The 12,035-nt window shown below is 41.3% G+C and overlaps 1 protein-coding gene across 1 annotated transcript; it reads right to left on the bottom strand.

Annotated features, from left to right (window-relative positions):
• Window positions 1-1,509: 1,509 nt before the first annotated feature.
• On the bottom strand, window positions 1,510-2,439 carry TAS2R16 (taste 2 receptor member 16). The gene has a single exon (XM_008159673.3). The coding sequence runs from the start codon at window positions 2,437-2,439 to the stop codon at window positions 1,510-1,512; it is 930 nt and encodes a 309-aa protein (XP_008157895.3).
• Window positions 2,440-12,035: the final 9,596 nt, after the last annotated feature.

Genomic DNA, 12,035 nt, shown 5'->3' with positions numbered 1-12,035 from the left:
GTTTCAAATATTAACTCAATGGATGACTTGACTGGGAGACAAATCAGAGTGATAGACCCAAGACCAGATCAGAAATTTCCACTCCAGGGCCTACGTGTTTCCTTCATAGTCAAGCTTGAAATTCCTGCATTCTTTTCCCCACAGGATGGTTTTTCTCTCCGGAGGTGTTTCAGTCTTCTAATGGCAGATCCAGAAGTTCAGTTTACCAGATATGCCCAATACATATAGGAAAGGTGAATAAAAAGTATATTCTTAACCACGGGTATCTGGAAGCCTTAAGAGATGAAGCTGTCTTTAGGAAAAACACCCTAATAAATGCTTGAAGCAAATGGAAGCTGAGAACCAAAAGCCTGGGAGTTGGCTGTTACCAAGATATTTTGTTGCTAGTAGGTGAGGGTAAAGAGGACAGAAATGATGAGAGAGATGCCATGGGGAGATGGTGGGACAGAGTCCTACAAGAAAAAGGGTTTGAGATAAGCTGAAGGGAAAAAGGGTTTGGAGAAGCAAAAAAGGACTTATAAAGAACAGAAAAGTCCCATAGGTGATTTTTAACTGATTACTATATGATTCATATATTCTTGTCAATTTGGGAGGGTTTTGAACTATTACAGAGGAAGAAATAGTAGAGTATAGAGAGTTTAAGCCAATGTCACTCAGCTTTTATGAAGTAAGAAGAGTTCCCAGATGACATCTGGGTTGTATCTGGAAGAAAACCAGCTAAGTCTCAATCTGGGAATCTTTCTAGAAAGTTTATTCCAAATTGCAGTACAATTGAGAGGCAAGAATCCTGCCAATGGAAACCATATGCAATTGACCCAGTTAAGTTGCCAATATTTGGAGATGTTCTAGGAAGAATCTAGATTGGGTATGTAGTTTGCTCTTCTGGGGAGAATATAATGTCTTGACAAATGAAAATAAAAGAAGAGTTAAGTTTTGACTTGAGTTTTAAAGAAATAAAGGCACATTGTGTGGGAGAGAAACAAATAAGAAAAGTTATGCCATCGGATAAAGGTCCATAAAGAACAGAGAAAAAGAAAGATGGTCAGACATTTTCTTGACTAAATTTAGAAAAATTGATTAATTGAGACCTCAGCATGGAGAACCTTCAGGGTGTAGGCAATCAATTATTGTGGGGGAGCTATTTCTATTAATGTGTGAAGTAATTTGCAGTCATGAAAAGGATAAAATAAATATAATGTATGGACACTATGATTTTGGCTCTCTTGGGTAGAATACACTGGGAGTGAAACTCCGGAGATAGAGAAGACTAAGGAGAGATGGGGAAGTCATGAGAAAGTTGGGACCAACCTGGGGACTGTGGAGAGGAAACGATAGGAGTGGCTTAGAATAGAGAAAGAATGATTGTTTAGCGATGAATGGCTGTGGGAATGGAAGAGAATAAGGCTTGCTTTGGCTTGCTTGCATTTATGGTACATTACTGTCATATAGGATTGTGAAGAGTAAAGCTGGTTATTGGTATTAGTTGCATCAATGCAAGCTCCCATTTGCTCAAGGTCTTATTGTACCCAGAGTCTCAGGCAGCTTTGGGCCATTGCAGCTTACCTTTAAACCCTTTTTCAACGTAGAGCTACTCAGCATGAGTGAAGTTAAATGAATAGAGACTGTAGCATAGATGATAGTTTCCCAGGCCCAGAACCAGGAACTCTTATATCCTAGGATGTATTTAGTGGAGATGATTATGGTCAAAAAGTAAGAGGTGAAGTAGATGAGGAAGAAGGCAAAGAACTTTAGGGCAGTGGCATGAACTTTCATGCTGGACTTGCTGTGGCCGGCGTTGTGATGTCGTATCTGCCTCAAGTGTTGGGACAACGAGGCTATGAGCAAGATGGTGGCGGTCAGGAACAGGAGGAAAGGAATGAACAGCATTGCCAGATGCTGACTTGCGTAATATTTCTCCAAAAATGTCTTAAGTGTCTCAGTCTCCGTGTTGTTTCCAGGTAATTGCATCATGGAGGTTAACTGACTCTTGAGGTGATGTCTAATAGCTGAAGCAATGATTGTCACACAGGAAATCATCAGAGAGCCCAGCAACAGCCGGGGAATCAACCTCAAAATTCTCCACCTCAGCCAGAGGAAGATGGCGTAGGTGAAGGAAGAGACTTTGACACAGTAGACGATAGCAAGCAAGCTGGTTAACCAGAATATAAGAGTATTAGTAAATTCCCAGATGACTCCTATGTACCAAAGTTCATTGTCAGGGTTGAAATAGGAGCAAAAGTTGTATAGCACTGATGACCACTGTAGACAGAAGCGGCAGACACCCAGGCTGATGAGAATCATGTCCACAGGTGACAGCCTTTTGACCTGCACCCACTCTCTGCTCAGCACTGCAACAATTAAGCTACTCTGCACAATTATTGTCAAGGACTCGAGCAGATAGATGATCATGAAGAAAACAGTGCGTTTGTTGGGTATCATTCTTCCACTCCAAAGTATCTTCCCACACACAGACCCAGAATCTCTGCAATCATTTCCAAGTAGAAAATACATTCCTGGTCTCACTATTGTCTCATGCAAGAAAATACCTCTCTATGGATGCAAATTTTCCCTAGCTCATTTTTTATTTTGCATGTTCCTATCTACAGAATTTGCTTATGCTTTGCTTGCTGGTTTGTTATCAGACCTGGGATGCAGGAAAATATTATTTGAATGTGGATTTTTGCTCCTGAGGTTATTTGATTATTCCCATAAATGAAATGCCTGTTTCATAACCATGCCATTGATTTCCTCTTTATCTCTGTGAGATGTCTTTAACTTATTTCCCCATCTTCTTTAAATGATAGCCTCATTCTTTTAACCTACAATTTGAACCGCAGGAAAGATGAATCCTTCACTATTCCTTCATGTCCTGGGTGATACATCTATTCTGCTAACTGAGTGCTGTAATCATGACAACTTCAGAATTCCTGTCTCCCCAGCTTCCACAGGAGCTGGGGGTAGATGCTGTAACCAAAGTATGAGTGTCAATAAAAAATAATAAAGAAAAGTCCTTACTCTGAGATTCTACCCACAAAATTGCTGGAACCCCAGACCTTCAAGTATCACCCTCCAATACAGACCACTTCATAGCTGCCTCTCAAATTCTTCAACTCAAGAAATCACCACACACATCCCATTGCACTCCCTATGTCAAGGTATGGCATCCTTTGCTATTGATCTTCCAGTTCAGTAGCGTTGACCTTTGTATATCTTTGGGAATTGTTCTTGTTCCATTAATATCACTGCTTTGATTTGTTTTCTCCTTACATAGCTAAGCTCTTTCTGTTACTGCTCACACTGCCCAAAATAAAAGAGTAAACAATTTTTAAAAATTAAGCCTATTGAATAGAAAGGCCTAGAAGCCTTGCTCACTATTTTCCCCCCTTCAATTTATTATCCTCATGCTTCCCTTTCTCTGATCAGACTGCGGAGACAAATGGATCACTGATGGTGTTAACATAAAATGCCATGGATTCTGGTGTAATCTGGTTTTGTAAAATTGCACTCTTCTGGAAAGTGCCCATTAGATATTTCTGGAAGAATCTGTGGGCTCACAAGGAAGTCTGACGCCAGTGGATGAAGGATGATCTGATCTGTTAGACACCTGCTGAAGTGACTGCACCTGCCAGCTGCTTCCTTCTCCAGCAGCATAGTGTGGCCTTTGCTGCACCATCCCTGCCACGTGCTCATGCTGCTCAAAGTCCATCCCGCAGGCCCTGAGCCTGAGCTAAGCAGCCAGTGGTCTGTGGTGAAGACCTGTGTTCACACTCTGAGCTGTTTGAGGCAACTTGTCCTTCTAGCCTTTGTAATCTCAGCAGAGGATTATAGGCTTTGTATTTGCCCAAACAACCACAATAGCACCTTCATGAAGCTGGGTGTTTTTCTCTCTTGATTCTGGGACCACATTCTTGAGTATCCAGTGTTGCTGGTGTGGAAGTGAACACTTGTTGTGTGGTAGATTGTAACATAAAGCTGAGAGTTAAAAGGCTCAGAGGTAAAAGGATCCCTATAAGTAGGGAACTTGTGAATCTGTAGAATTAAAGTGTTGTTTTTGGCAGTGGACAAACTATACATTACTTCTAAATATCTAGAAATTAATTCATAGCTACCTAGGTAGGTTAGAGAATAAATTCAGGAAATTAATTCAGAAAAACTATACCGATAGAAACCAAATATTGAATTAGTGGTTTCAAAAATGAGAGGAGAATTCTAGTAATTTTTACTTGGTAGAAAGACAAAGTGAGTCATTGACTCTATGTGTGATAAGCACCAAATCTGGGTGGACTTTAATTATTCACGGAAGGAAAAACAGAGGTAATCTAACATAAAGTTTAGAATTCTTGAACATAAAACAAGAAACCACTGAACTCAAGATGCAAAGGTAAACTATAGCTTTGAAATATTACACCAGGCCCTGTCAGGTGGCTTAGTTGGTTGGAACATCATCCAATATGCCAAAAGGCTGTTGGTTCAATTCCTGATCAAGACACATACCTAGGTTGCAGGACCGATCTCCAGTCTGGGTGAATAGGGGTGGCAATTGATCAATGTTTCTCTCTTTATCCCTCTCCTTTCTTCTCTTACTGGGACCTTTGAGGTGAGGTTCAGGATCTGAAGGAGGGGCCGATGCACAAATGAAAATACTATACAAGGAATATGAATTTAGAAAATATTGGGGGCCAGGTAGAGACCTCTTTCTTGAAGAGGCACACTAACTTCTGGCCTGGTCCACTATTTATTTACTTGAATACACATTTGTCCTTTAGCAATGCATATAGGCATATCAAAGGTAAAGTTTGGTAAACAGTAAAAGGATTATCAGGTTAAAGGAATTGCCTTGAGCCACCACTATCTCAACAGATGAGGTGCTTAGCATCAGCCCTGCCAACACCCAAAGTCCATCAGCCTTCCGCATTCTCATGATAGTATTGGCAGTAGGTGGCTTCCCACACATTCTCTTTCTCTCTCAAAATCAATTAAAAAACATATCCTCAGGTGAGGATTAAAAAAATTACACTAAGCATCAGAATATTAGAAAAGCATCTGCTTTGCATTCTCAATAAAATGTAAGAATCCGGAAATTAAAAAACAAGATAACAAAATCATGGTTTGCAATTGAAAGGTGAATCTGTTGAAACGTATCCAGACATAATAAGAAGGGAGAAAGATAAGAAATGATGTAAGTAGGGAAATATGCAATAATAGTATTAACAGTTGCCTTTTTTTCCTGGATGCACTAAGCATGTTGCCTCCTAACTATACTGCTTCATTCTGAGAAACCCTAGAAAGTTTGTGATGCTCCAAACCTCCATCTGAGGGTCTTCGAATGCAGCACCCATGCTACAGCCCTCATGACTGGACACTAGATACAGCAGTTTGACTAAGAATCAGCATCTGCTCAAAGCAACCTCTCTTAGGCTGGCCTGTAGCCTGAGAGATGGCCCAACATTACTTTACTCCACAGGGGCACTCTATGTGTTTGTGACTGACTATATAACCCAGACACTCTCTTTGGGAGAATTTGAATGGGAGACGTTCAAAATGGGTCCCTAGACTGGTGGTTGATATTCCCTAGGGTGAGGAGTTCCAAGGTTGGCTCTTCTATTGTGTGATCATGTGAATCCTGAAGAATCATCTCTGAGGGCCCTTGATTCAGCAACTGGAACACTACAACACCCAGGAGGTATTTAGAAAGTATCGGTGGACTGATTGATGAGTATAGGGAGGGCAGGCTGGAGAGGCAGGTGTCCTACTATATTGCACGTGTAATGGCCTGGGCAATAATAAAACCAACACCCTAGCATAGTAGAGAAATAAACAATGTGATTACAGGTGGTTATATTCCTATGTCATTCAAACAACAGAAATTGGAAAATATGCTAAAGTATAAGTGTGCCAAATTGACAGCTTTTTTTTAGGGAAAAACATGTGTCTTAGATATTTCCTTTGAACAAATGCATTGAAACTGAATGACCCAAATGGTGATTACTATTTCCTTCCCCCCCCCATCATATATACCCATTGTAGAGAATGATTCCTATGATCTGTACTGTGAATATGCATTATTAATCAGTATTTGGACCAATGGGAAACTGGTAAAATGGACCCCAAGTTAATAAAATGTGAATTCAATAATGCTCTGGTCATTTCTCCATCACACAGTAGTTTATTTACACTGTTTTAGGTAAAATAATGGCTCCAAAACATTCATACCATAATTCCACAAACCTGTGAATATCTTACCTTATGTGGCAAAAGGAATTTGCAGTACAATTAAGTTAAGAATCTTGAGATGGGAAAATCTGGGTGGGTCCAATGTTATCAACCAAGGTCCTTATAAGAGGGAGGCAGGGAGGTGAGTGTCAGAGGGAAATGAAATGATGAAAGCAGAGGTAAGAGTCATGAGCCAAGGAATTCAGGCAGCATCCAAATGCAGGGAAAAGCAAGGAACAGATTCTGGAGAAGAAACACAGCTCTGCCGATATCTTGATTTAGACCCATAAGATCCACTGAAGACTCTGACCTTCAAAACTATAAGATACTAAATTTGGTATACAGCTGTACCCTCTACACATCTGTGGGGTACACTTTCCAAGACCCCAGGTGGATATATGTATTTTTTTCTTATACATATATAACAATGATAAAGTTTAACTTATAAATTAGGCACAGTAAATGATGAACAACAATAACTAATAATAAAATAGATTATAACAATATACAGTAAAAAAGTTATATGAAAGTCTCTCTCCTCTCAAAATATGTTAATGAATTATAGTCACCCTTCTTGTGAGTATATAAGGCCTCCATGATGAGATGAATTGAAGTGAATGGTGTAGGCACTATGATGTAGTGTCAGGCTGCTATTGACCTGGCAATAATTCAGAAGGAGGATCATGAAGCCATAATGACGTCATGTCTTCCACCCACAAATTAAATGCCTTTTCCATCTTATATAAGCACTTATCATGCACTGGGGCTGTCACTTTTGCAGTTTGAGGTGCAACAGCAAAACTAGTCAGAACTCTCCTTCGTCACAACCTCAGGTAGGAGATTCATTCTTACGGTAGAGTTTAGCAACTTCAGCATACGATTTTTTTCTTTACTTAACTGGATAACTTTCACCTTTTCACATAAAGGAAGTACTTCACAGCTCCATATTCTAATTGGCAGCATTACAACTCTAGAACTTTGGGGTCACTATGAAGTAAAAATAGGGGTCACTTGAACACAAGCACAACTACCATTCAGTGGATCTGATAACCAAGGTGGCGGCTCCTAAGTGACTGAAGAGCAGGAGCACACACAGCCATACAGCACGGATGTGAAGACAAAGGGATGAGTCACGTCCTGGGCCCCCGGAGGCAGACATCGTGAGATTTTATCCAGTTACTCAGAAAGGCATATAATGATGGCATGCACACTTATTGTTTATCTCTGGGCTTTTCCATTTAATCTTTTGGACTGCAATTTACAACAGGTAAAACCTTGGAAAGTGAAACCTCAGAGAAGGGGGGCTACTGTATACATACAATGGAATATTACCCAGTTTTAGAAAGGAAGGAAATCCTTGTATTTGGAACAACCTTGAGGACATTATGCTAAATGAAATAAGCTAGTCACAGTAGGAGGAATGATGGATGCAGGATTCCACTTAAACGAGTTTCCCAAAATAGTCAAATGCATAGAAGCAGAGAATGCAAATAGTGGTTGCTGGGTGGAGGAAACAGGGAATTTTATTCAATGGGTGCAAGTTGTCAGTTATGCTAGAGGAATACGTTCTAGAGATCTGCTACACAACATGGTGCCTACGTTAACAATATGTTATCGTGCATTCAAACTTTATTAAGAGGGCACATCTTGCCCTAGCCGGTTTGGCTCAGGGGATAGAGCGTCCGCCTGTGGACCTAAGGGTCCCGGGTTAGATTCCAGTTAAGGGCACGTAGCTCAGTTGCAGGCTCCTCTCCTGCCCTGGCCCTGGTCAGGGCGCATGCAGGAGGCAACTAATCAATGTGTTTCTCTCACATCGATATTTCTCTCTGTCTTTCCCTCTCTCTAAAAATCAATGGAAAAATATCCTCGAGTGAGGATTAAAGAAAAAAAAAAGGAGGGTAAATCTCATGCTGTGTTTCACCACAAAGATAAAACAAAACAAAAATACCCCTTCTTGCACTCACACAACAGAGGGAAGTTCTGGGAGGTGTTGCTTATGTCTGTTGCTTTGATTGTGTATCACCAGTGTTTGTATATGTCTAAAATCATCACATGGTATGCATTAAATGTGTATATCCCTTTGTATATTAATTATACCTCATTAAAGCTTTAAAAGTAAAATTAAAATGAAAACAATAACTGAAGCCTAATCCTGTGATTTAATTGCCTGGGGTGTAGCCTGGGTATCAGGATTTTAAAAAATCACTCCATTTTATTCTAAGAGCAGCTCAGTTTTGCACCCACTGCTTTAGAGCCACCTGTGGAGAAGACAACTGCATGGTGGTGAGGATAACAAAACCGCGAAATATTTTACTTTGCAAATCATCAGTGAGGAGGGAAGTGAGCTCTTAAGTTCACAAGCAGCTAGACGTTGGAAAAGGACAGAAGTGTCCGCTTCTCCAGGACATATTTTTGTCATTCATGCTATGAGAATAGCCCTCTTTCAATGTAGTTCTACCCCTTCGTGCACTCACACAACATGAAACTTGCTGGAGCTTTCTTTGTTCCCAAATTTGTGAACATACATAAGGTTCTGCTGATATTACTCAAAACTCTGATGGCTAGAAAAGCCACAACTTTTTCCTTAATGGAATTAAATGTTTACTACATATATTTCACTATTACAAAGCATTCACCAACCCTATATGCGTTATAATTATCTAACAGCATTTGAGCCTGCACATTAGGCAAGATCCAGGGCCTCTAAACAAAGCCTTCTTTTCTAAAGAGCCTGTAATACCTGTACTCCGGGTCCCTCTTTTCTCTCCCAGTGTTCTATAAATCTGGAGATAATTCAGCTTTGGAGGTAATAGCCTGCTCTTGCTTCCTACAATGAAGATTCTTTTCAGTCTGTGACTCAGTCTCGCTTTTCCTGGTATATATTTGTTCTGTGGAGGAAGATGGCATCCATTTTTGAAGACTTTTACCCTCACCACAAATGAGCAGCATGGTTTGCTTACCTGCCTTTCCCTTCGTAAGCCCCTTTCCTGAAAAATAGAACCCCTTCCCCACAACTTGTCTTGGAGTTTTGAGCTTTTGATCCTTGTTGAAGTAAAAAACAAAACAAAAACAAAACAGTGGGTTCAGATGTTTCCCAATTAGTCAAACACATTTTCTTCCTTCTGTTACTAATATTCAATGACAGAATTGTTCTTTTACATGCAGCAGCACCTCCCAAATGGTCAACATTTTACAAAGAATATCTGACAGTAACTAACGCGGTCCAAGCACAGAAGCAGAGTGAATTCTCTTTCCTGTTTCTAATTCTGTCACCAACCTGTGGCCTGAAGTAATTTTTAAAAGTTTCATTCTTTAAATAAGAATCATAGCATGAATTTGTTCAGTATGCAATTTATTGAGTGTACACATTGCCGAAATCCTGGGCACATGTATGTATTCAACAGGCAAGTTGTTAATCTATACTAATAAAAGTAATTTTGCTAATTATGATAGACTGGACGTCTTCCGGATATCCTTCCGGATATCCTTCTGGATAGACTGGACATCTTCTGGACATCCTTCCAGACAAAGCCATGGTGGTGGGGCTGAGGCAGAGGTGGTTAGGGGCAATCAGGCATGCAGTCAGAGCAGTTAGGAGCGATCAGGCCAGCAGGGAAGGATGGTTAAGGGTGATCAGGCTGGCAGGGTAGAGAAGTTAGGGGCAATCAGGCCAGCAGGGGAGAGCAGTTAGGGGTGATCAGTCAGGCAGGCAGGTGAGTGGTTAGGAGCCAGCAGTCCTGGATTGCGAGAGGGATGTTCAAGGGGTCCCAGATTGGAGAGGGTGCAGGCCAGGCTGAGGGACCATCCCCCCCATGCATGAATTTTGTGCACCAGGCCTCTAGTTTTACCTAATAATAGAGAAACATATAAATTGACCATACCTCCGCTACACCCACAGCCAATCAAAGTGAGTATGCAAATTAACCCAACAAAGATGGTGGTTAATTTGCATACATACCTGGGTCCCGGGAACCTCCTCAGCACCCAGGTCATTCCCAGCTGGCCATTGGAGGGGTAGGGGGTCCCCCTTCCCAAGCCTAAAGTCTGGGGCGGAGGCTTTAGGCTTGGGAAGGGGCGGAGCTTGCAATCAGAGGTGCCGGGGGGTGCGGGGTGGGGGGGAACCCCTTCCCAAGCCTAAGCCTGGGGTTGAGGCTTTAGGCTTGGGCAGGGGCCGAGCCTGGGATCAGAGAGAAGGGGGAAAAATCAATGTAAACATATCCTCAGGTGAGGATAAAAGAAAAATAAAGAAAGAAATGTCATATCCTATGAAAGACACACCTTGAAAATGCTTAAAGAAAGTTGTCATTTTTTCATGGTAAAGGGATTGGAGTCTGTGTTGATGAAAATACCTTGGTGGCTGTGGTGACTGGCAGTGGCTGCAGCAGTGGGGTGATGGGGCTGGCACCTTCCCCTGTTCAGCCCAGGTCGCCTCCCACAAAGGGAGGCCAGACTGCGGCTTAGGCCCGCTTCCCATGGGGAGCGGGCCTAAGCCATCAGTAGGACATCCCCTGAGGGATCTCAGTATGTGAGAGGGGGCAGGCTGGGCTGAGGGACCCCTCCCCAGTGTATGAATTTTGTGCACCAGGCCCCTAGTTATAGATAATACAAAAACTACAATTTAATACTAAAATGAAAACAACCATAGGCTTTAGGTAAAATTCTGAACAAAAGGAATTAAAAGGAGTCATCATCAACAAAACTATTTGCATTTTAGGTGACACTAGTAACTCCACTAGGAACTATCTCTTTTTTCATCTTATTTACCAGGAATTACATATATACCCTAGAACAGTGGTCGGCAAACTGTGGCTCACGAGTCACATGCGGCTATTTTGCCCCTTGAGTGTGGCTCTTCCAAAAAATACCATGGCCTGGGCGAGTCTATTTTGAAGAAGTGGCATTAGAAGAAGTTTAAGTTTAAAAAATTTGGCTCTCAAAGGAAATTTCAATTGTTGTACTGTTGATATTTGGCTCTGTTGACTAATGAGTTTGCCGACCACTGCCCTAGAACATTGAACACTCATGGTGCAGAGCTTCTGGTGATCTGTATGTACTAGTGTAGAAGAGAATAACTCCCCCACATCACCCTCTATTGTATGTTCAATTACAGGGGTACCAAAGCTACAGACAAACCCCAGAGCCTCAGACATGTTTTACTGACTTTGTCTCCCTCCCTAAGACAGTGACTTTCAACCTTTTCCACCTCGTGGCATTCATAAGCTAATTACTAAAATTCTGCAGCACACCAAAATATATAATTTTTCCAATCTGACAAAAAATAATAACAGTAATTACCTACTCTTTTTTGCTGCAAAGCAATTTTTAAAAATATCAGGTGCCTATACTGGTGTATAAGGATTTCTGATACCAAGAATTAACAAGTCAGACACAAACTTATTATTTCACATGACCAATGAGATGCAACTCTATTATGTGACCTATATATTTATGGTTCAAGACAGGGCATTCCCACCAGATGGCTATTGTTGTGTTGACTATTGTCGATTTTTCTTTTTATTTGACACTTTAAGGGAAAAGGGGTCAGTGCCCCAGACTAAATAGTCGGGTATTACATGTTTTAAAAATTCCTGCTGCACACAGGTTGAGAATCACTGCCCTATGACATAGTGTAAGTCCATGAGGCTGGGAAGGCTTGGGGCAGAATGATAAACACTAGCCTCAGAGGCAGTCCTCTCTTACAATGTCTATCGCCATGGCTCCTGTGTATTAGCAGCATCAGCACCTCCTGGAAAATAGTTAGAAACTGCTGGGCCCTACCCAGACCTACTGAATCAAAACTTCTGGGAGTGAGACCCAATAAT

Source organism: Eptesicus fuscus, chromosome 14 (assembly GCF_027574615.1).
Source record: "Eptesicus fuscus isolate TK198812 chromosome 14, DD_ASM_mEF_20220401, whole genome shotgun sequence".
Taxonomy (NCBI): Eukaryota; Metazoa; Chordata; class Mammalia; order Chiroptera; family Vespertilionidae; genus Eptesicus; species Eptesicus fuscus.
This window is presented reverse-complemented; position numbering and strand designations above follow the sequence as displayed.